The following is a 26649-nucleotide window of genomic DNA, read 5'->3' as shown; positions in this document are numbered from 1 at the left end:
GTTCTCTTACGTCAAAAATTTTGACCTACGTAATAACGTTTTTGTAGTAAAAATACTATAATTACAGATTGTTGCCAGATCTTGCGTTTTTTTGAAAATATAATGAACTTTCGTATTTCGAATAGAACACCCTGTATATTTTTGCATTTTGAACCATAATAAATACTATTAATTTTCATATATTTCCTATAACGAAATGCCGTAATTTCTGAGTTATCTATATATATATGTAAAAAAAATTAAACAAATTATAAAAATCAATTGTTTCAGCCCTGGCCGACTTATTTTACGTTCTTTGAATCATATGGAATAAAAAAGGTATTTTGTAGTTTTTGTCTAAAGTTATTCGTTTCCGAGTTATAAACAATTTAAAACTGAAAAAAATCGAAAAATGACGATTTTCGAGTCTCAAAAACACAAGTAAAAAATATTATTTTCGAAATCTCGAAATGTCTAAACTGAAGTTTAAACTTTATTTATCAGTTGTCGATAAGTTTTTGTGTATTTCATTTTAAAAAACATTGTTTTTTAGTTTTAAATGCAGCCCATCCTCTCATAAGTTCTTCATTAACAATAAAAAACAATGGCAAAATCACACATCGGCCAATATCTCTTTTTATATAATAATAAATACATATCTCTTTTTTTGAATGCCGTGCGCACATTTTACCAGGGTAGCCAGGCATTATCTTATCTAGTGCTTTTTCAGCAAAAAAATTTTGTTTGGCCGATTGATCTAATATCTAATTGCAAACAGTTTATAAGTAGGACGTTTAGTCTTTACGATATGGATAAGGGAAAACAATTGAGTGGTTGTCTGTAACAGTGGATATGGTATTCGTATTATATTTTTATCACCTTATAGGCGACATACTTCTTTAAAAGTTTCAATGCGATATTATTATACACACAACACAAGAAGATTATTTTATGAAAGGTTGCTATTCTCAAAATCTAGACAATTGCTCAATTGTAATTAATTTCGGAGCGAAGGCGTCGTCTGATATTGGTAAAGAATGAAATATTTTATTTTTACATTGTATGTATAATAATTTATTATGACCTCTGAGTACGTATCCAATAAATAAGTGTTCATATTTTTAATTCGGTATGTATGTTCATCGTCTTGTTCATAATGTGGATAAATCCAATTTTCCAAATTATTGTTACATATTTTTTTGTATCTCATAGTCTCTAAGCATATACCCGAACTAATATACAGGGTATAACAAAAATACAGGTCATAAATTAAATCACCTTTTCTAGGACCAAAAATAGTTCTAATGAACCTAACTTCCTTAGTACAAATATGCATATAAAAAAAGTTACAGCCCTTTGAAGTTACAAAATGAAAATCGATTTTTTCCAATATATCGAAAACTATTAGAGATTTTTTATTGAAAATGGACATGTGGCATTTTTATGGCAGGAATATCTTAAAGAAAAATTATAGTGACATTTGTGCACCCCATAAAAATGTTATGGGGGTTTTATTCCCTTAAACCCATCCAAACTTTTGTGTACGTTCCAATTAAATTATTATTGTGATACTACTAGTTAAATTCAATATTTTTAAATCTTTTTTGGTTCTTAGTATTTTTTCGACAAGGCAGTTTTTATCGAGTTGCGGTTTCTTTTCTAATATGTTTACGTAGAGATTTTATGGGGATTTTGTTCCTTTAAACCTCCCAAATGGTTGTGTACGTTCCAATTAAACTATTACTGCGGTACCATTAGTTAAACACAGTGTTTTTAAAACTTTTTTGCTTCTTTGTATTTTTTCGATAAGGTACATTTTATCGAGATGTGACTTCTTTTTTAATATGGTTCAAAATATACCTAAAAATGTAAATCATAAATAAATTTTCCTATTATTATCAAGTCTCGATAATCGTACTTAGCCATATCACAGATGAACATAACTCATAACATATATGTGGCCATATACAAATACGTGGTGAGTTTGACAAATAATATGCAAAATATCTTGACAAATACTGACTTTTCGAAAAAGTACCAAGAGACAAAGAAGTTTTTAAAGCATTGTGTTTAACTAATGTTACTACAATTATAATCAAATTGAAACGTACACAAAAGTTTGGGGGGTTTAAAGGAACCAAACCACCATAAAATTTTTATGGGGTGTCTAAATTTCACTATAATTTTTTCTTAAGATACTACTGCCCTAAGAATGCCACATGTTCATTTTCAATAAAAAATCTCCAATAGTTTTCGATATATTGGAAAAAATCGATTTTCATTTTGTAACTTCAAAGGGCTGTAACTTTTTTTATGTGTACATTTGTACTAAGGTAAGTTAGGTTCAATCGAACTATTTTGGTCCCAGAATATGTGATTAAATTTATGACCTGTATTTTTGTTACACCCTGTATTATTCCATAAAACGACGCTCAAACTGCAAGACGCAAGAGTCTCGCAGGCTTAGTCTTGTTCTTGCTCAAGTCTTGCACGGTCAGTCTTGGTCTTGGTCTTGCTAAAATAAGGCGGTCTTGGTCTTGGTCTTGGTCTTGCTAAAACGCAAGAACAAGACCAAGACTGCAAGACCAAGACTAATTTTGGGCAACACTACTTTTAATAGTCCAAACATTGTTGATACTAAACCTCGATTTTTAAATAGGAGCAGTAATTCAAATTTACCCCGCCGTAATGCTTGTTTCTAATTGGTTCAACCATAGGCAAGTTTATTCCAATAAATTATAAAATTCTGACACTATTGACATTTATGAAATTTTGACATTAATGGCATTTAAAATTCATAGGTTAATTAAGATATATATCGGCGATTTTTTGTGTTTTCTGCCATATTGCTTTAATTTTTAGATTTTTAGTCTGCTTTTATATGAAAACAGTTGATTTTAGAACTCTTTAGCGACATATATTAGTATAATATAATATTTATGGATTACCTTCGGAGATCGACATGATCAACCAAAAAAGAAGATGAATATGGTTATTTTTATAGTGACATTATTGGATGTGATAATATAATGTCTTTTGAGTTTACTCCTCCTATTTAAAAAATGAACCATAGAATTATGTTACTATGTTACTAAAGTTTGTGAGCCAACACCAAACAGAAATTTGCCCGGATGAGAATGATTCCGACCAGGTTTTTAAGCTGGTTAGCTTTAAAAAAGAATTAAATTTTCTTGAAATGTTTTGTCGATATCATTCGATTATAAATTAAAAAAAATTTTTTGTTACATCTAAAATTGTTTGTGAAAAATACTTATTTGACCGGCCTCAAGAGGCCGCAGCCTCTCGGTGATTGCACCGTTTCGTTTATATGACCAGCACGCTACTGAATGAACTCAAAACTTCTTTCACGAGGTGCAAAAATCCAGATATATAAGACCATAATACGACCAGCAGTCGCGTATGGAAGCAAAACATGGACGCTAACAAAAAGAGAAGTAAATAAATTGGTGTGTTAACGTAAAATCCTTCGAATGATATATGGCCCTTGCAGAGACAGCGTGACAAACAAATGGAGACGCAGATACAATAACGAGCCCAAGTCTCTATTCGGAAAAGAAAGTCTAGTCAGATATATAAAGGCGAATAGACTCAGATGGGCAGGGCATATGATAGGCAGTAACGACCATCGCCTTATAAACAATGTGTTCTGGGAAAGGCCAGATGGAAGAAGGTCTGTAGGACGGCCTAGAAAAAGGTGGAAAATGGGAGTGCGACAATGGGAATTAGTGGCACAGGACCGACAAACATGGAAGGCAATAGTAAACGCGGCAAAGACTTACGAAGAGTTGTAGAGCCATTGATGATGATGATGAAAGTATCTTTATATAATTATCTATTAGGCACTTCCAGAATTTAAGTCTACTCTGTATATATAAATATATGTACATGTACATGTCCTAGGAGCACGATTTGTCAGTGTTTGTATTTGGTAATTGGTAAACGGCAGCTTATTACAACCATTGCAAACTTGTTTGTTATTATCTAGCATGCATATATTGACAAAAACTCAAATCAAAAGGCCAACAAGATGTATCTACATATTTTTCTCTCATACGTGAAAGCGTACAAAAGGTGCCATCTATTCTGATGGGCTTAAACAAAAACAACGAGAGAGCAGGGTTTGTTACCTTTGTATTCGTTATTCTTGCATTGACAAAAATATATTATTCGGCTGAGAGAAAAGATATTTTAATGTAGAATAGAATTAGTCCAGAGAAATAAGGTTTTTGTCGGGACACTTGAGCAGCCAGGTTGCAAATGGATTTTTTGGGTACTATATATATAATACATTATAAATACAAAAATGCCCGTCACAGTTCGGACGAGAAACTTAGTTATTAACAAATAAGGGTCAAGAATGGCAGTTTTTTCGTTTCAATCGCTACAGATAAAAATAGGGTAATTAAATATCTTATTTATAATATTCTTCTTTTTGTAGATGAGCCAAGGAAAGCCTTTTTTGTTTCGGAAAGCGCAAAATAAGACTCAAATTTCAAAAATAAAAAAATGTGCTATAACTTTTGCGAAAATGGCCTTAAGACTTTCATATTGCACGAAAAGTTGAGTCAAACATTCCGTATAATGCACGAAAAATTTTAAGACGATTCGTCAATTAGTTTAAATTTTATTCAATTTGTTTATCGCAAAAAGCTTTTTTTTCGCAATGTTATTGTTCAAAAAATAATAATGACATAGCAATTCTGTGGAAACCACATGTAAGAATAATAGTTATATTTTTAAAGTATTGAAAAAAATCATTAAAAAGTCGTTTTTATCACTACGAAAAAAGTTTAGTAAAATAGAGTCATTTTTGGCTTCTAAACAATTTGAATAACTTTGTTAATATTGATTATAGAGTAAATCTACTTTAGGATTTCAAAAGCTGGTATTTTTATACGAATTTTCTAAACAAAAATTTTTGCCTAGGTTAATTAGGTTCAAAGTTAGCCACTTTTATTATTTAATTCGCAGTTACTTCTATATACATCAAAAAATTCTCCTGTAACAGTGTTAGTTACCATACTACTCCGAAACGGCTTGGCCGATTTTTATAAAATTTTACACGTTTATCCTGTAGGACGTTGAAGAGGTTATAATCTATTTTTTATACCCATAAGTTATAAGGGGGGTTGCCCCCTGACATTTTTTTTTATTTTTTTTGGGCAAAATTATCTACTTTAATTTTATATGATTTAGAATTAAATAATACATACAACCATTAATTTTCACTCTTCTATCACCAACCCCTATTTGTTAATAGCCATCTATATATTTACATCTATAAAATTCTCCTGTCACAGTGTTAGTTTCCATACTCCTCCGAGACCGCTTGACCGATTTTTATGAAATTGTAGTTATAATATGTATATGCGGTAGGTCTTAGAATCGGTCGTAATTTATTTTTTATATCCCTGAGTGATAAGGGGAGTTCCCCCTAACATTTTGTAATGTTAGGTGGGGTTGTGTGTACATAACGTACTCTATAAGACTACGAGTACATACAAATTAAAAAAATTATGATCAAAATCCATCAACAAATTCCAGCGATATTAATCGCAGCATATGTTTGCAGAATCAGTTTGATTTTTTGAGTGCACGTATTTTAGGAATTCCCCTCTACCGACCACGAATTAATTCCGTTCGGACGCCATTTTTAAAGCTTTATTAACCACTCTGTTGAGGTTCAAAGTTTACTGAAACTTTTACACATAACCTATATATCTTCAACTTCAAAATGGCTCTAATTAGGTTGCTTAATTGTTATAAACAAAGTAGCCGTCAATTAAATAAAAAAAGTTGCTAACTTTGACCGTAATTAACCTAGGCAAAAAGTTTTTCTTTGAAAATTCGTATAAAAATACCAGTTTTTCAAATTCCATTGTAGTTGTAGCCTACAGTCAATACTAACAAAGTTATTCAAATTGTTTATAAGCCAAAAATGACTCTATTTTAGTAAAATGTTTTCTGAGTGATAAAAATGACTTTTTAATGATTTTTTTAAATGCGTTGAAAACATGACTATTCTTCTTTCACGTTGTTTTCACAGAATTGCTGTTTCATTATTATTTTCTGAACAATAACATTGCAAAAAAAGCTCTTTGGGAAAAACAAATTGAATAAAATTTAAATTAATTGACGCATCGTCTTAAAATTTTTTGTGCGTTGTATGGACTGTTTGATTCAACTTTTCATGCAATATGAAAGTCCTAAATTCATTTTCGCAAAAGTTATAGCAAATTTTTGATTTTCGAAATTTTAGTTTTATTTTGCAATATCCGAAGCAACAAATAATCGGACCAAGATTCAAAAAACGCTATTTTAAACCTTGGCTCATCTGCTAAAAGAAAAATATTATAAATAAGACATTTAATTACCCTATTTTTACCTGTAGCGATTTAAACGAAAAAACTCTCATTTTTGACCCTTATTTATTAATAACTAAATTTCTCGTCCAAACTGTGACGGGCATTTTTGTATTTATAATGTATTAGGTATATAGTACCCAAAAAACCCATTTGCAACTTGGCTGCTCAAGTGTCCCGAACATGGTATATTTTGCCTTATTTCCCTGGTGTAAAATGGAATATATTTATATGATAAAGATACAAAAGATTGTTTCGAAAAACAGAACTTTTTTGTTGAAAAAAAATTTGCATTGTTCAGTACTTAGAAAAAATCTTCTGATGAAGACTTTTATTTAATTCCCATATTTAGGTAAATAAAAAAATGGAGATCATACAGAAAAATTTACAAAACGATGATATTTAACTACCCGTTTTATAAATATTTTAAAAATACAAATAGACTCTATTTCTTTATATAGGCTTGTATTTACATTATCGTAATAATCGCATAAAATAACAATGAAACAATGAAATTGACTTTTTAAATTTTATGAAAACAAACGAGTTCGCATTTTGCATTTGTTAAAATATTAGTACATTTCAATAAATTTCATATAAATATTATTAATTTTCCCATTGGCAGTTTTTTATATTGCTTTTATAGACAACCACTCTACTCCAATGTTTCTGACGAGTTCGTCATTACATTATACGGAATAAATAAATATAAATAACTCAACATGAAGTAAAAACCACTTCTATGTACTTGGTATATTTATTAAAATTTAAAAAATCCCAATGGATTGAATAAAATGTGTCCAATTCAGAACGTTTTCAGACCTATCGGTTTATCATCAGTGAATCTACAATAAAACAAGTAATCCCACTATTAAAATTGAAAGATGGTTGAAATTTTGAAAGTTAGAAAAGTGTGGTTATGATTACTTACTTGAATACTTGCTAAATAGCCCCAGAACCAAACAATAGAAAGGTTTCAGGAAATTGTAAACATGATGACGGCCAACGTTTGAATACGAACAGGGCAACTAAAGAAGAAGAAGTTTCATACCTGATCTATTGTACAGAATTATATCAGCATCCAAAATAAAAGCAACTCATATTCATTTAATTTTTAAATATCTTAAAAACAAACATCGCCGGTTGTTGTAAAATAATTAGGTGACACCGATTGCCCAACATATTGCACTAGTTTTCAAGAACGCTTTGTCAGCTATTCTTTATTATAAATATTTCACGGTCGAGTCGTGTCTTCTTCTTCTTTCTCGAAACTCCTTATGCCCCTCAGGTGCGTCGGAGGTTTTATTCATCTTCTTTCCATCTCTTCCATTTCTTGCGGTCCTTTGCTAACTCTTTCATTTGTTGATGTGTTTTTCCTTTTTCCTGTCCAATTTCTATAATCTGATCGATCCATCTCTTCCTTGGCCTCCCTTTTCTTCTTTTACCATATCTTTTCGATTCCATCACCTGCTTTGGTAGTCTTCCCTGGTCCATTCTGTTAATGTGTCCATACCATTTTAATTTTCTTTTTTGTATCTTGGTTATTATCGATTCCTGTTTCAGTCTTTGTCTAATATCTTCATTTCTTATTCTGTCCAATTTCGTTTTTCCTGATCTTTTTCTTAGCTGCTTCATCTCCGCTGCGTTTATTGTACTGTCTATTTTTGCATTGTTTACCCATGTCCAGTACCGGCGCTAGGATATAAGGCGCCCGCCTGCAAAACTAGCATAGGCGCCCTTCGGTTTCTTTTAAATTAGTATTTTGTACACTGGGCTTTTTGAAAAAAGCTCAATTTGGCGCCTCCAAAACAGGGGCGCCCGCCTGCAGTGCATCCCTTGCAGGCCCGTTATCGCCGGCGCTGCCCATGTCTCACTTGCATATATTAAAGTTGGTACAGAGATTGCGTTGTATACCTTCAGTTTTATTTCTTTATCTATTTCTTCCTTTCCAAATATTGTTTTATTTAGTGCGTAGTAGATCTTATTTTCTTTTTCGCTCTGTATGAGATTTCTTGATCTATCTTTCCATCCTCTGATATTATTACTCCAAGGTATTCAAACGTCGAGACTGTTTCTATTATTTCGTTTTTGCACCTAAATATCGTTTGGTTTATTTCTTCCCTTTTCTTTTGGGTTACTATCATGGTATTCGTTTTCTTTATATTTACCTCCATTTTCAAATTTTCTATTTCCTCCACCCAGATATCGATTAATTTTTGCATTTTCTCTTTATTGTCTGCTATATTACTAAGTCATCTGCATATAGTAATCCCTCCATTCTCACTGGTACTAAATTCCTGTACCCTTGACCTTCTTTTAGCGCTCTTCATTACTCTATCCATTACTACTGATACTGTCCCCTTGTTTTATTCCTCTCCTTAGGTTTATTATTGGCGATCTGTTTCCGTTTATTTGTACTTTAGCAAGTACGTTTCTATATGTACTTTTTACCACGCTTACTATCTTTTGCGGGATTTGCAGATCTTCCATTACTGACCATATTTCTTCTCTATTTATAGAATCAAAAGCAGCTTTAATATCTATAAACGTAATATATAAGTCTTCTCCTATTTCGTTTTTCCTTTCAATTATATTTCTCAGTATGTATATATTATCTGTTGTTCCTCTTTCCTTCCTAAAAGCCGCTTGTTCTTCTTCTAGTTTTCCTTCCAGTTCTTTCCTGAGCTTCCTTTCTATTATCCCAGTGTAGACTTTATATGCCACTGATGATAAGCATATAGCCCTATAGTATAGTTATCACATTCCGCTTCATCTCCTTTCTTGTGTATTGGTATCAATAAATTTTCTTCCCAGTCTTCCGGTATCTTTTCTGTTCTCCATGCTTCCCTCATTATTTCCAGTAGCCAAAGCTTGCCTCGTTCTCCCACGTACTTCATCATCTCCGGATCTATGTCATCGGCACCTCCCGCTTTTCCAATCTTTATTCTTGCCAATCCTTCAATATCTTTGATATGCATTTCGTCTACTCGATTGTCTCTATCCTCTTCTCTTGCCTGCTGTCCTCTGTCCTCATTTTGAAGGTTGCTTGCCTCGAATTTTTCTTTATAGTGCTTATTCCATATGGTTAGTATGTCTTTTATGTTTGTTTTCAATTCATTTCGCTCATTTCTAATTCCTCTTATTTGTTTCCTTTTTGTTCCTTTCATGCTTCTTATTTTATTCCAAAACTGTTTATTGTTATTCCCAAAACCTTCGTTCAATTCTTCACCGAATTCCTTCCAGCTCTTGTTCTTCGCATCTTTTACTAGTTCTTTTACTATATTTCTCTGTCTTCTGTATTCGTCTCTGTCTTGCTCTTAATTTGTGTTTATGTATCGCTTCCACATTTCTTTCTTCTTTTTTACAGCTTGCTTTATTTCCTTATTCCACCATCCAGTTTTTTTATTATTCTTCCCATTCTTTCTTATTCCACATGCTTGTTTTGCAGTGTTCCATAACGTGTCTCTCAATTTCTCTTCTCTCATTTTTGGCTTATAAATAATTTGAATAGCTTTGTTAATATTGACTATAGAGTAAATCTACTTTAGGATTTCAAAAGCTGGTATTTTTACACGAATTTTCAGAAAAAACTTTTTGCCTAGGTTAATTAGGCTCAAAGTTAGCCACTTTTATTATTTAATTCGCAGTTACTTCTATATACATCAAATTCTCCTGTAACAGAGGAGGTGGAGGTTTTAACCTATTTTTTATACCCATAAGTTATAAGGGGGGCTGCTCCCTGACATTTTTTTTTATTTTTTTGGACAAAATTATTTGCCTTAATTTTATATGATGTAGAATTAAAAAATACATTCAACCTCTTAATTTTCACTCTTTTATCACCAACCCCTATTTGTTAATAGCCATCTATATATTTACATCTATAAAATTCTGTTACAGTGTTAGTTTACATATTCCTCCGAGACCGCTTGACCGATTTTTATGAAATTATATATGTATATTCGGTAGGTCTTAGAATCGGTCGTAATCTATTTTTCATATCCCTGAGTGATAAGGGGAGTTCCCCCTAACATTTTGTAATGTTATGTGGGGATGTGTGTACATAACGTACTCTATAAGACTACGAGTACATACAGATTAAAAAAAATTATGATCAAAATCCATCAACAAGCTCCGGCGATATTAATCGCAGCATATGTTTGCAGAATCAATTTCATTTTTTGAGTGCACGGATTTTATTAATTCCCCTCCACCGACCACGAATTAATTCCGTTCGGACGCCATTTTTAAAACTTTATTAACCACTCTGTTGAGGTTCAAAGTTTACTCAAACTTTTACACATAAACTATATATCTTCAACTTCAAAATAGCTCAAGTTAGGTTGCTTAATTGTTATAAACAAAGTAGCCGTCAATTAAATAAAAAAGTGGCTAACATTGACCGTAATTAACCTAGGCGAAAAGATTTTCTTTGAAAATTCGTATAAAAACCAGATTTTCAAATCCCAGTGTAGTTTTAGTCTAAAGTCAATATTAACAAAGTTATTCAAATTGTTTATAAGCAAAAAATGACTCTATTTTAGTAAAATATTTTCTGAGTGATAAAAATGACTTTTTAATAATTTTTTTAAATGCGTTGAAAATATGACTATTGTTCTTTCATATTGTTTTCACAGAATTGCTATATCATTATTATTGTCTGAACAATAACATTGCGAAAAAAAAGCTCTTTGCGATAAACAAATTGAATAAAATTTAAACTAATTGACGAATCGTCTTAATTTTTTGTGCATTGTGCGGACTGTTTGACTCAACTTTTCATGCAATATGAAAGTCTTAAATTCATTTTCGCAAAAGTTATAGCAAATTTTTTATTTTCGAAATTTTAGTTTTATTTTGCAATATCCGAAGCAACAAATGATCGGACCAAAATTCAAAAAGCGCTATTTTAAACCTTGTCTAAAAGAAAAATATTATAAATAAGATATTTAAACACCCTATTTTTACCTGTAGCGATTTAAACGAAAAAACTCCCATTTTGACCCTTATTTGTTAATAACTACATTTCTCGTCCAAACTGTGACGGGCATTTTTGTATTTATGTTATAGTCAAAGCCCGAATTGCAGGCACTCCTAGGTTTGACTAGGCAATCCTCAGGTCTGACTGACGGTCTTAGTCAAAGCCCGAAATAAATTACAGTTTCGGCCTTTGACTAGTCAAACCTAGGAGAGACTAAGTTGGTCAGGCAAAGGTCGAAATTAAATTTTATGAAATCGAGGTTTGACTAGTCAAACCCCGGTCAGCTATTAAAATGTCGTAATTTGTTAGATTAGGTTTAATAAAATGTCATTTTTTAATTTTATTGGTTATTATTTTTATATTGTCGTAATTAAAATAAATAAATTAGTGTTGATTCTCACATGTTGAGGCATTATGGCATTTAGTTTTTCTTAAATATCCCCAGAACACTTCTATTTAGAAAAATGAAAACTGGTACGCTTATTTATCTTCCAGAGATAAATCGATTCCATCAATAATTACGAATTTCTAGTACAGGTCATAGGCGTCCGTTTTGAGTAGGGCAATGGTTATTTTATCGCATAACTTTTTTGTCTTTAACTTCTAAGCATTTTTGACACTGGATTATTAAATTATGAGGCATTCTAATACTAAAAGTTACTCTTATTTTAAGTCTATGAAATGCACCGTTTTCTAGAAAAATCGATTTGAAAATTTTTAGTTTTTTGAATTTGGAAAAAAATTTCAGTAGTAACTGCATGAGAGCTCTAAAATTATCAATTTGTTTCCGGAGTCGCCCTACCCAAAACGAACGCATCTGACCTGTGCTACAATTTGGCAAAAAAAACGTACCAGTTTTCGTTTTTCTAAATAGTTTTTTTTATGTTTTTTCAAATTAAAAAAAAAAACGAAAAATGTTCAAATCGACTTTTCTAGAAACGGTGCATCCTACCGACTTAGAGCAAAAGTACCTTTTAATACTATAATACCTCACAATTTAATAATCCAGTGTCAAAAGTGCTTAGAAGTCAATGACAAAAAAGTTATGAGATAAAATATCCGTTGCCCTACCCAAAACAGACGCCTATGACCGGTACTAGAAATTTGTAATTAATGGAATCCATTTATATCTGGGAGATAAATAAGCGTACCAGTTTTCGTTTTTCCAAATAGAAGTGTTCTGGAGATACTTAAGAAAAACTAAATGTCATAATGCCTCAACATGTGAGAATCAACACTATTTTTTTTATTTTAATTACGACATAATAAAAATAATAAACATTAAAATTAAAAAATGGCGTTTTATTAAACCTAATCTAACAAATTACGACATTTTAATAGCTGATCGGGGTTTGACTAGTCAAACCCCGATTTCATAAAATTGAATTTCGACCTTTGGTTGACCAACTTAGTCTCTCCTAGGTTTGACTAGTCAAAGGCCGAAACTGTAATTTATTTCGGGCTTTGACTAAGACCGTCAGTCAGACCTGAGGATTGCCTAGTCAAACCTAGGAGTGCCTGAAATTCGGGCTTTGACTATAACATTTATATTGTATTAGGTGTATAGTACCCCGAAAAACCCATTTGCAACCTGGCTGCTCAAGTGTCCCGAACATGGTATATTTTTGCCTTATTTCCCTGGTGTATATCGAAGAAAAGGCAAAAGACCAAATGATTAAAGCCAGTAGAACGGCCAGATGCCTAAATGACATAATTTGGATAAAAAAAACACCTAAGAGTGGAAACAAAGGCCCGAATATATAAGTCAGTTACTAGGCCAGTTATGACTCACACGGCCGAAAAGAGACCAGATACAAGCAAAACACAAAGACATTTGGAGACCAACGAAATGAAAATCTTAAGAAGGATTGCTGGAAAAGGATTACAGGACAGGGTAAGAAATGAGGAAATCAGATGCATATGTGTGGTAGACAATATAAATACCTGGGTAAAGAACAGAAAAGAAGAGTGGAATCAACGCATAAGTAGGATGTCTGAATCACGAATAGTAAGGGGGCATCCATAAACTACGTCGTTGAGAAGAGGGAGGGGGGGCTTGCTTATTACGACGGAATACGACAGGGGGGGGGTATGAGTGACCATTCGACGTCGTTTAATATATTGGTAGCTATATTTAAATTTGTCGCTATTGTGTCTATAAAAATAATTTTTTACTAGCTTCTACCAGCATTAAAGTATCAGATATTCATATAAAAACGTATAGTTTTTGATATGAAATTGAAAATAGAACAAAACGTTTACGAATAAATATACCTTTGTTAAAATTAAAAACAATAATTCTATTATAGATACTTTTATCGCATACTTTTCATTTCGTTTTTATTATCAGTCACAGCGTTAAAATAATATTAGGTAGCACTTTTGTACAGGACAGCGATAGACCAGGGCCCATCTGTAAAAATATTAGTACATTTGGACGTTGAGAGGTGACTCAAATTTTTTTACAGAAATTGCTTGAAAATAAATCAAATAATAATATTTGAGTTATCCTCCCTCTCAAAAAGGCCCGGAACATTGTTTAAATAATCAAAATGTCAAAAAATTAAGGAAAACTTCGATTTTTTTCTTGGTTTTTTGATTATAACTTTAAAAGTATTCATTTCCGAGAAAAGTCGTACTAACATAAAAGTTGCGTAATTAAATTTCCTACAATATAGAATTAGTCAAAAATTTAAAAAATAGTCACCCTTGTTGCAAAATAGCAATAATTGTGAAAAAAACATACAAAAACAAGTATTCGTATTTTACGTTTTTCATCCATTTATGCTAGACTTATTACCTTCATATTTCATCCTGAAAAACTTTATGATACAGTAAAACAATACTGTAAATTTCATTAAGATCAGTTCAATAGATTTTGCAAAATAAATTTTGCAATCCGGCTTTCGTAAAAAAAATTCATTTTTTCAAAATGTTACAGGACTGAAAATAAAGCAGATAGCAAGTTGAAAATTTTTTTGCATATAGAAGTGTACTGTACCTTTCATTTGCAATTTTGAAAAATTAAAATCGATTAACACCACGGCGTCAGGAATTTTTTTAAATAAACATTAATTATGGGTGCTACGTGCAGGACAGCGGATAGTTTGCTCTGATTGGGCATTCCAATGACCTTTGATAATGATTGATACATTTTAATTTTTATTACATTTCGATATAAATAAATAAATTTGTTTATTGCAAAATAAAAACACCTACTCTATCCTTTGAAATAACACTTTTATTAGCAAAAACTTTCTTTGTTCATATATTTTAACTTAAATAATAAAAGTTTATTATTTTTAAACATATGCAATTGTTTAAACAATATTTCACAAACAATAATAAAATTAGTTTGATTTTTGTGGAATTAAAATATTGAAATACAACAAAATATAGAGTAAGAAAATAATATATTATATAAAGATTGGAAGAAATTTTGGTGGAAATCAACTTGTGTGAATCGAACTCCGCTGTCCTGCGCGTAACACCAAAAATTATTTTTTATTTCAAAAATTTTCTGACGCCGTGATAATTAATCGATTTTAATTTTGAAAATTGCAAATGACAGGTACACTAAACTTCTATAAGCAAAAAAAGATTCAACTTGCTATCTGCTTTATTTTCAGTCCTGGAACATTTTGAAAAAATGAATTTTTTTTGCGAAAGCTGGATTGCAAAATTTATTTTGCAAAATCTATTAAACCGATCTTAAAGAAATTTACAGTATTGTTTTACTGTATCATAAAGTTTTTCTGGGTGAAGTATGATTAGTATGAAGGTTCTAAGTGTAGCATAAATGGTTGAAAAACGTAAAATGCGAATACTTGTTTTTGTCTAACAATAAAACACTGAAAACGTTTGTTTTCTATACTTCCACAAAATTTATTATAACTAAGTGACTACAGCTGTTAATACACTAAATTTTCACCTAAATTCACCGCAAAAAATACACTAGAACTAGTTAATAAAATACAACATTTTCAATTGCCCAACAACTCCAGACTAATTTCATTTGACGTAAAAAATCTTTTTCCTAGTGTTCCTCCTACAGAAACTTTTGTTTTAGTTAAAAATCTTTTAGACCATAATAGTACAAATCCGATCATTGCATCTGAAATTTTACACCTTCTTGAAATTTGCATAAATCAAGACTATTTTGAATTCAATAATCAAATATACACAAACAACAGTGCAGGACTTATTATGGGTAATCCTCTAAGCCCATTGCTATCAGATATATTTATGAACCAACTTGAAACAACAATTTCTAAACATCCCGTATTTAAACAGTTCTTATATTGGTGGAGATACATGGATGATATACTAGTATGCTTTACAGGTACTAACAGACAACTTGACCAATTTCTATCATATATTAATTCACTTCATAATAATATTGAGTTTACAATAGAAACAGAACAGAATAACTCCATAAACTTTCTAGATGTAACGATTTCCAGACTACACAACAAACATGAGTTCTCCGTATATCATAAACCTACCCATACTGACACAACTATACACAATTCATCATCCCATCCTACACAACACAAATTAGCAGCCTACCATAGCATGATACATAGACTGACAGAAATTCCCATGACAAAAAATAACTTCGAGATAGAACTAAACATCATTAAACAAATAGCAGTAAACAACGGCTATAACGAACAAACAGTTAACAAAATTTTAAACCAAAAACTCCATAAGAAAGCCCTGAAATTAGTGTATCCACCACCACAGAAAGAACCCAGTACCTTCTGCTCTCTCACATATACTGGCAAGATAACAACAAAGATAGCCAGATACATAAAAAAGAAAGGAATAACACCAGCTTTCAGAACTAACAACAACTTAAGCAAATATATTAAGAACAATAAAAGCCGAAAGAGAAAGCAACTACAGAGTGGTGTGTACAAACTAACTTGTGGTGACTGTCCGAAAACGTACATCGGTCAAACTGGCAGAACTTTTGACAAACGGATAGCAGAACACAAAAGGGCATTCAACAATAGAAAAACAGACACTTCTACATACGCACTTCACCTTCTAGATCATAATCATTCTTTCAATAAAGAGTTTCAAATTCTACATATTCAAAATAAAGGCCTTAAGCTATCTTTTTTAGAATCTATGGAAATTAATAAACTGAAAAATACAGATATAATTCTGAATGACCAACTCGAGACAAACAGCTCCCCACTCCTCAACCTCTTCAGTTGAAGACTTAAAAAGGCAAACACATTGTAAACTATATCACTTGAGAAAGGCACTCCGCCGAAACAGCTGTAGTCACTTAGTTATAATAAATTTTGTGGAAGTATAGAAAACAAACGTTTTCAGTGTTTTATTGTTAGATAAAATGAACTTCCATCAAGTAACGGTCGAATCCATCAACTTGTTTTTGTATGGTTTTTTCGCAAATATTGCTATTTTGCAACTAGGGTGACTATTTTTTAAATTTTTAACCAATTCTATATTGTAGAAAATTTAATTACGCAACTTTTATGTTAGTACAACTTTTCTCAGAAATGAATACTTTTAAAGTTATAATCAAAAAACGAAGAAAAAAATCGAATTTTCCCTTCAATTTTTGACATTTTGATTATTTAAACAATGTTCCGGACCTTTTTGAGAGGGAGGATAACTCAAATATTATTATTTGATTTATTTTCAAGCAATTCTGCAAAAAAATTTGAGTCACCTCTCAACGTCCATCTCAAAACAGATGCGCCCTGGACTACAAAACAATAAGACATTGTTCTTTGGGTTTAAACAATCGCTTCTATATACAGAACAACGGCTGGAAGCAAAAAATATTAAATTCAATTTAATATTTGTCAATGTTAGTTCATTTATGTGCTGCATATGTGTGTGAAACAACAGTTCTGAAGAACGAATAGAAATAAAATGGCATCGAAATCAAAACAAAATAAATATCAAGATTTATATGATGCAATTAAGAAAGCATACCCCGATAAAAGTGGTGTTTTTTGTCAAAATAAGGCTAATGAGTTGTGGAGTGAATTGAAAAAAAAGTACGCAGATATGAATGACCTACATAATAATACCGATTTGGAAATACAAAAATTATTGGAATCAGCGACAAAAAGGAAGGCTGCGTTTACAAACTTTTTTGTTACAGTAAGTACCTTTTAAATTTATGATTAATGTTAAGAATAACAAATCACAGTAAAAAAATATTTTAGAAATATTAGTTACTCTGGATAAATAAAAATAATTCGTTTTTTCGCCGAGTCTTTTATACACAATTATTATCTAACTAATTAGTATGATTCTTTAAAATGAAAATTTAACTACAAGTAGAAAAAAACTGTAGATCTCGCCAAAAAAACTGTAGAACTACATGGATCAAAAGTCCATGGAAAAAAACAGAATATTCGTTCAATATGCAGTCGAGTTCGCCCAATAAAAATTGCTAAATATAGAGAATCTGAAGCTTTGTGTCTTTTGAAAGATTCTGATGAATCTGAATATTTAGCATGGATCGACGTAGAAAATATTGATCCTGAAGTGACTTTCCCCGTAGAAATTAAAGAAGAAGAAAAAAATAATATGATTAATAATATCAGTGAATGGTTGGGAAAAGAAAAAGACTTTTAAAATTATTTATTTTTAAGTAGTAACGTATGTTATAAAGTATATGTGCTTAACTAAATACTGTATTCATATATTTTTTATTAAATTACATTATTTTTAAGTGAATTATTAATTTTAAACTTAAGGGGGTAGGCGCAAAATCTTGGTCCAATGCTATTTAAATGTATTTATTTTTTTCGAATACTAAGAAAACTAATAAAGATTTTTGAAAAATTTAAACGCAGATTGAAAGACTACATTATTGCCGAGGGCTAAAAGTTCCTGAAAACATCTATAATGTTTATTTTAATAATTTACAGGGGTTTAAAAGAAAATTTAGTCTGATTTTTCATTTCCAATATTTCATTCAAAAGAAACCTTTTGTTTATTCTACGGGACTTTTAGCTCTCGGTAATAATGTAATATTTTATTCTACGTTTAAATTTTTCAAATATATTTATTAGTTATCTCAGGATTCGAAAATAATTAATGCATTTAAATAGCATTGGACCAAGATTGTACGCGTACCCCCTCATATTTGATTTTAGAAAAAACCAGAAATAATATTGATTTTTTTTAAATCAATGAAGGGGGGTCGTGAGTTGCAATGACGACGTCGACATGGGGGGGGGGGCGTCTCTAAACGACGAATTACGACGGAGGGGGGGGGAGGGTATTAAAAAGTCCAAATTTTTTACGACGTAGTTTATGGATACCCCCTAAGAATAGCCAGGGACAAGTCACCGTTAGGCAGAAGAAGTATAGGACGCACAAGGAAAAGATGGAATGACAATTTAGCGACAGAATGAAAGGCACCGTTGAAGGAAAACAGGCAGTACTGCCTATATAAAAGAAAAAGAAGAAGAAGAAGAAGAAGAAGAAGAAAAAAACTAGGGAAATAGTTCAAAGGAGCGTAAAAATCATTTTACTATTCATCCAGTCCTGGGTCTAGAAAACATGCAACGTTTATGTTTTAATATGTCTGTGTAGAAAATTAATTTAATGATCAAAAGGATTACTCTCTAAGTCTAAATCATTTATTTAGTTACTTTTCAATTAATTTAGTTCTTCTTCTTCTTCTTCTTCTTTTTATATAGACATTACTCTGTCTGTTTTTTCAATGTGCCTCTAGTAAGTTGTCGTTCCATCGTTTTCGTGGTCTTCCCACTGATCGTCTTCCTATTGGGGAACCGTCTCTCGCCGTCCTTACTACTCTATTTGTTAATTAATTTAGATACGTTTCAATATTATAGCGACACAATCGTTTTAACAACGATTTATTCAAGTTAATAAAAAAACTCACTAGCAATAAACATTATTTTAAAGGGTTAGGCAATTCTGATTCAAATTTCAGATAAACACGTAAAACCATTGAGTGACCATTGAAATCGGGGTTAGAACAATGCGCATTAAAAAGAGACCCAGCATTTTTTTATAGTTGTAAACAGGAAGTGAGGTTATAATAATGGAATATACTACTACCTAGACGGTAACAGACGAGCAGTGAATCACCTGTCTACTTACATTACTAGATTTTTTGTGGGGCATTAAGATAGCTGAAGTTAGGTAATAATACCCTTTAAGTAATAAGAAGGGATCTAGGAAGTTTATTCCACCAAAAACAAATAAATTAATTTGTATCTCTTATTTAGGGTAGAGTAACTTTAACTTTCGAAGTAAAAACTAATAGAATTATTGAAAAACAGAGATATAGACAGACGAGATTTACGAATTATCATCAGTCTGTCATCATCATTCTCTTTGCCTTATCCCTATGCGGGGTCGGCTTCCCTACTTGCATTTCCCACACAATTCTATCTTGGGTCATATCAATGTTAATCCCCTTTACCAACATGTCCTGCCTTATCGTCTCCCCCCACGTCTTCTTTGGTCTTCCTCTCCTACTCCTTCCAGGAATCTGCACTTCAGCAATTCTTCGTATTGGGTGATTAACGTCTCGACGTTGAACATGACCAAACCATCTCAACCTAATGCTCTCTCATTTTGGCATCAATTGGTGCCACACCTAGACTTGCCCTAATATACTCATTTCTAATTTTATCTTTCTTTGTCACTCCACTCATCCATCTAAGCATTCTCATTTCCGCCACATGCATTCGTTGTTCCTCTTTCTTTTTCACTGCCCAACATTCAGTTCCGTACATCGTTGCCGGCCTTATGGCTGTTTTATAGAATTTTCCCTTCAATTTCATTGGAATTTTCCTGTCACACAGCACACCACTCGCTTCCTTCCACTTCATCCATCCAGCCGTAATTCTACTGCATGCATCTCCATATATTTCTCCATTACTCTGTAATACCGATCCCAGGTACTTAAAACTATTGCTTTTCACAATCATTTCACCATCCAAAGATACCATTTTATTTGTAGTAACTCCATCTTTAAATGGGCATTCCGAATATTTGTCCTACTAAGTTTTAAACCTTTTTCCTCGAGAGCTTGTCTCTACTGTTCCAGTTTTTGTTCTAAGTCTCTTTCACTATTTCTTACTAACACGACATCATCAGCATACATTAAACACCATGGAATGTTACCCTGTAGTTTCGCTGTTATCTGGTCCAAAACTAATGAGAATAAATACGGACTAAGCACCGAGCCTTTGACTTTTATTAATTATTGCATTATATCGAATAAGATACATTAGATCTTCATACTTTTTTCTGGAAATTGGAATTTTATTTTGATAGACCCTATTAATTTCAATGTCTTTAAAAGAGAATATTTTGTTAGGATTTATGGTTCGTATTTCTTTGAATAAGTTGACCATTTTAAAATAAAATTCATTAAAGGAAGTTTTATACAGGAAAATGCTATGATTACCCTTTTCGATTTCCAGTATTGAAACATCACTTAACAAAGACTTCTCCCTAAAGACCTCAAGTATCTAATACATAAAGTCGAAATGAAAAACACTTTGCACACCCTTACTTTTGTACCTTGTTTAACAAAATAAAAAGCATTGTTATTGGTTCTTCCACCACTCTTTGCTACATTAACCTGTTCCATCAATGCAATTATAATGTTTAGCTGATTGGAAATGTCTCCCAAATCCCAGTATAACTTAAAAACGGTCGTCTCTCTTCTTCTGTGCATATCCGGTACATGTTTGCCTACATTTTGTGATGTCACACGGATCTTTAACTGGTCTGGCTGGAACGTCTATCTTTCTGTTGTACATTCTGTTGTATTAATGAAACTTAAAAGCATGTTGGAGATTTATCGATGCATTTATTATACAATTCTTGTAGATACAACCTAGCATGAGCACGCTGTGATCTAGGGTTTCCTTACCTCTAAACCCCTCTCTCATCCTCCTAACCCCATGGCCTCTACCAACCAAGCCAGCCAGGAAGTAACGTGCGGGGTGTTGCCTAATGTAGGAATACCTAACACAACATACTCCTTTTTAAGATTATAAAAGTAACAACATTCTTAATACTAAATGATACAATAAAACACATTATGTGATATAGTCTGAAAACCAGTTGGGACGTTTTTTATTTCTCTTTGGAGTAATGTTTTCGGATGCACTTGGAGCTACACTGGTTGGTAAAGCTTCTGCACTCTCACTGACAGATATTGGTTTGTCACTACACTGTACACTATCACTTTCTACAATTTTCTCCCCAGAAGATGAATCTTTAGGATTCTCTGAATAATTAGCCCTTACAATAGGCAGGGGAGTAACATTATTGGCGTTCGGAACATAATATGGAGCAGCTATCAAAAACCACCTATTTCTACGATAAACAGTACCATCATTAGTTTTAACAATATAAGCACGAGGTTCTGAATATACCTCTGATACCACTCCATACTTCCGAAGGTCAGTAATCCACACCGTATCACTGATTTTTAAATCAGACATCTCCTTAGAATTGTGTCTTCTGTTATAATTGTTTTCCTGAAGAGTTTTACGTTTTTCTTCAGTGTTAATGAAAGATTTCCTAGCATTAACCACTTCCTCAAGTTTACTAGGAAGCATAGGCAACAATGTTTTTAATTTACGCGACATTAGCAATTCTGAAGGACTTAAGCCACATTCTAAAGGAGTTGATCTATAGGGCAATAGACCCAAATATATATCCTCATTTTTCTTCAGCAAAGATTTTGCGACCTTTACCGCTGCTTCTACACAGCCGTTAGACTGTGCATAGTAAGGATGCTAGTAGTGTGAATAAAATTGTATTCAGCAGCAAATTTGGAAAAACCTGAGCTGAATTGAGGACCCTGATCCGATCTGACGACGTCAGGTATTCCATATCTCGCAAATTGATCTTTCAACTTTTCAACAATAACACTTTCAGTTAGACTAGTCAAAGGTATGATTTCAAAAAACCTAGGATAGTAATCTGTTAGAATCAGAAACCATTTTTTTTCTTTAAACAAATCAACAGCTACCTTTTGCCATGGTCTAGATGGAATGGTATCCTTGACAAATGTTTCTTTAATATTTGTGCGTTCCTCAACACAATTCGGACAAGACCTAACAAGATTTTCAATCTGAGATGAAAGTCCTATCCACCAGACAGACATTTTTGCCCTTTCCCTGCATTTTACAATGCCTTGATGGTCTTGATGAAGGTATTTCAGGGTTTGTAATTGTAAGGCAGGAGGAACAATTAACCTGGAATTTTTTGTAAGAAAGTTCTCATTAAGACTAATCTCATACCTGCATTGAAAATAAGGGCACATTTCTGGCAATATATGTTTTTTGTCAGGCCAGCCTGAAATACAATATTGTTTAAGATTCCTACAAATAGGATCTAACTCTTGTTCATTAAGAATTTTATTAAGAAAATGATTTTTTATAGGCAAGTTTTGTATAGTTAGACGAACGTGTGCATCTACTTCTGAAGTAAGTTCTTCACTATTGTGTGACACCTGCAATGGATTACGACTTAAAGCGTCAGCTACTTTTAAGTCTGTCCCTCGAGTAAAAAGTACAGTATAATTATATCTCATAAGTCTGAGACGAAATCTTTGTAGACGAGGAGTCAAATCATCAAGATTTTTTGTCTGTAATATTTGTAGAAGTGGTTTATGATCGGTTTCTAAAATTACAGAAATTCCTGTTATGTATTCCTGAAATTTTTCACAAGCCCATGTTAAACTCAAACACTCTCGCTCAATTTGAGCATAACGACATTCAGTAGGAGAAAGTGTTCGAGATGCATATGCTACTATTTCCGTTTCATTGTTTTCATTAATTTGCATCAGAGCGGCCCCTAAACCAAATGAAGACGAGTCTCCACTGACAGTTACCTTTTTAGTTGGGTCAAAGTAAGAAAGACGGGTGCGTTGATCAATGCATTTTTTATTTTTGAAAAAGCTGCAGTTTGATCTTTACTCCACCGAAATAAGACATCATTTTTTAATAAATAGTTGAGGGGCTCAAGAATATCGGACTTATTTGAAATAAAACGACCAGCATAATTGATCATACCTAAGAGCTGTTGCAGTTCTTTTTTACTCGTAGGGTTAGGAAATTCTGTAATAGCTTCTACTCGAGATGGATCAATCATAATACCCTCACCTGAAATCACATGGCCTAAAAATGCAATTTTATTTACCCCTATTAGACATTTCTTTTTGTTGAGTGTAATACCTTCTTTGCTGAGTCTCTGCCAGACTTCCCTAAGAATACGATTATGTTCTTCCACTGTGGGTGCATGTACTAATATATCATCTATGTGGGTAATGATACCTTTCAAACCTAGGAATAACTTAGAAAATTTCTGACTGAAAAATTCAGGAGAACAGGATATACCGAAAGTTAACCTTGTAAACATGAATCTGCCAAATGGGGTAATAAAAGTAGTTAAAGCTTGAGAGCTTTTTGAAAGTCGGACTTAATAAAATGAAGAAGTAGCATCTAATTTTGAAAATATACGAGATCCCCCAAGTTATGCCAATGAGGTTTCTACTTTAGGTATAGGGAAATAGGGTCGTAGAACGCTTTTATTTAAATGAGTATAATCCCCACAAATGCGCACCGTTTCCCCCTTTGGAACAACTACAATTGGAGCTACCCAACCTGTATGTTCTTCTACTGGTTCTATGATCTTTAAATCTTGAAGCCTTTTTAATTCTTTCTCTAATTTACCTAGTAAAGGTATAGGAACTACACGAGGAGTAGTCTGTACAAAAGGTTTAGCTTCTTCACAAACTTCAATTTTAATTTCATCTTTGAAGTTGCCTATTTCATTAAATATATCTGGAAATTCTTTTTCTACCTGTACATTAGTGCTAGAAGTTTGATTAATAGAATTTATTGAAAAGTTTAATACCTCGAGACATGAAATACCCGGCCTCCCCAGAATAGGCATTTTTAGATCTTGAATTACAAATATATCAAAAGTACAAGATTTACCTTTAGAAGGATATGAAAGTCTTTCAGTAATTTTACCCAGAACTTTTAGTTTAGTACCATCAGGGCCTGATATTGTTTCAGAACAGTTTTTTAAACTCTTTAATAAGATTGAATCTAAATGATTTGATGGAATGCAGACAATATCAGCTCCTGAATCAACTAAAAAGGGAACTAATTTCTTATTATGACTTATTTGTAAGTTAACTAGCCATTGATTATGGTTATTTGTAAAAACATTTCCTTACATATGTTTAGTCAAAGTAACATTAACTAAGAAAAGAGGATCCTGAATTTGAACACCATCTTCTGAAGAGGTGGTAATATGGTGGAGAGATCTTGAGTCCTTCTCCTTGGACAGACATACTCTATCCCAGTGACCAAATCTTCCACACCCTCTACATGTAGATCTTCGAGCAGGACAGATTTCTCGTTTATGTTGTGCCAAACCACAGTATTTACACTTTACCTCAGGATGTTGGGAACGTTTACCCGTATTGAAGCTTTTTGGAGTGTTTTCTTGTTTAGCTATAACATTAAGTGATGACTGTTGTTGTTGTAGTACATTGTTTTGCTGGGACTGCAATTCAGCTTGGCGTGCATATAATATTGCATCTGATAATGTAAGTTTGGCCTCTAATTGCATTTTTTCACTAGTCTTCTTGTCAAGCATACCAACGACAATCCTATCTCTTATAAACTCTTCTTTAAGTGCACCCAAGTTACAATTAGCTGCCAGAGCATGCACTGCTGCTATAAAACTATCAATGTTTTCCCCTGGTAATTGGACCCTAGGGTTAAATTGAAATCTTTCGAATATGATGTTTCTTCGTGGTATGAAATGGCTTTCCAGCGCTTTTATCATGCCATCATATACTGTAGGGACCTTCTACATTTGTAAGAGGATTTCTTCACTCTTCTCGCCCATTATGTACAGGAGAGCATCTATCTTCTCTGAATCAGGATTTGTTGACAAACCACTTACTTTTGCATACCTTTCAAACCTCTTTCTCCACTGAGACCAAGAAGCTGGATTTGAAAAATTGAATGCTTCAGGAGTTGAAACATGGAACCCTGATGAGCTTCCACTCGACGCTCCCGACAATTCTCCAGGATTAGGCATCGTATTATTATTTGGTATTTATAGTATTTTACGTATCTCACCTTATTTCCTGCAGAAATTTGTTTTAATCTTTATTTACTGCTGCCACCATGTTGTATTAATGAAACTTAAAAGCATGTTGGAGATTTATAGATGCATTTATTATACAATTCTTGTAGATACAACCTAGCATGAGCACGCTGTGATCTAGGGCTTCCTAACCTCTAAACCCCTCTCTCATCCTCCTAACCTCATGGCCTCTACCAACCAAGCCAGCCAGGAAGTAACGTGCGGGGTGTTGCCTAATGTAGGAATACCTAACACAACACATTCTACATTTGATAAGATTGGCCAGAGTTTCAGAGGCCTTTAATTCTGTTTTGTATCCACTTCTTACATTCTTCTTCTTGTTACATTCTGAGTGAAATAGAAGAAAAAGTAAACCTATACTGACACAACTTTGTTCTTTCATGGCATAAAGTAAAGTATTTAAATTAAAGTAAATTCTACACCGACACAATCTTATATTTTGGTGACACAAAGAGTATGGTTTTGCCAAAAAATTCATTCCATACTAGCACAACTTTTAATGTGCCGGTATAGACTAAAAAATAAGATATTTTTATTGAAGGTTATAAAAATTAAAAAGTGGCATAACATTAGTTTTATGAAAATGTGCCGGTATTCCACGTAGAAGCAACACAACCACACCTAAAGTCAACGTCATATTAAATATGTGACGGTATAGTGCTGCCGCTCGAGCGAAATAGAGGGAAATATGCACGTGGTACAACTCTATCTAGGGGATTCTATGCAAACTACCTTTATGCCGGTTTCTTTAAATTATAAAGTGAAATTTCGTGATTTTTAGGTAGTGGTTATCACAAAACACCATTTTCTGAAAATGTGCCACTATAGAACTCAATGAGCGAAATGTAACATTTGTTTTTAATAGAGATTTCAGTTCTATACAAATAGTTTCTCATGACTTTTCATGTAAAATAATTAGTGAAGCAGGAGTTCAACAATTTAGAATTTTCCTATGGCCCATATGACGATTCACCACCCGGTATATATTATACTTTTCAATTAATTTTCGGGTCATATAATTTAAATCATCATAATCTTGAGCCATTATTACCTGATCGTTTGCAAAGTGCAAAAATTAATAATAATAATAATAGTAACATCCTGCTAAACATTTTCCAT

General features: G+C 32.5%; 1 protein-coding gene across 1 annotated transcript; it reads right to left on the bottom strand.

Moving 5' to 3' along the window:
• Positions 1 to 24582: 24582 nt before the first annotated feature.
• LOC126893152 (uncharacterized) lies at positions 24583 to 25203 on the bottom strand. Its single transcript, XM_050663103.1, has one exon. It carries the CDS (start codon positions 25201 to 25203, stop codon positions 24583 to 24585), a length of 621 nt encoding a protein of 206 aa, XP_050519060.1.
• Positions 25204 to 26649: the final 1446 nt, after the last annotated feature.

This window comes from Diabrotica virgifera, chromosome 10 (genome assembly GCF_917563875.1).
Source record: "Diabrotica virgifera virgifera chromosome 10, PGI_DIABVI_V3a".
In the NCBI taxonomy this organism is placed as follows: Eukaryota; Metazoa; Arthropoda; class Insecta; order Coleoptera; family Chrysomelidae; genus Diabrotica; species Diabrotica virgifera.
This window is presented reverse-complemented; position numbering and strand designations above follow the sequence as displayed.

Bases quoted from the DNA above. Each gene is read 5' to 3' on its own strand.
- LOC126893152 (XM_050663103.1), bottom strand. From the start codon at position 25,203: ATGATAAAAGCGCTGGAAAGCCATTTCATACCACGAAGAAACATCATA.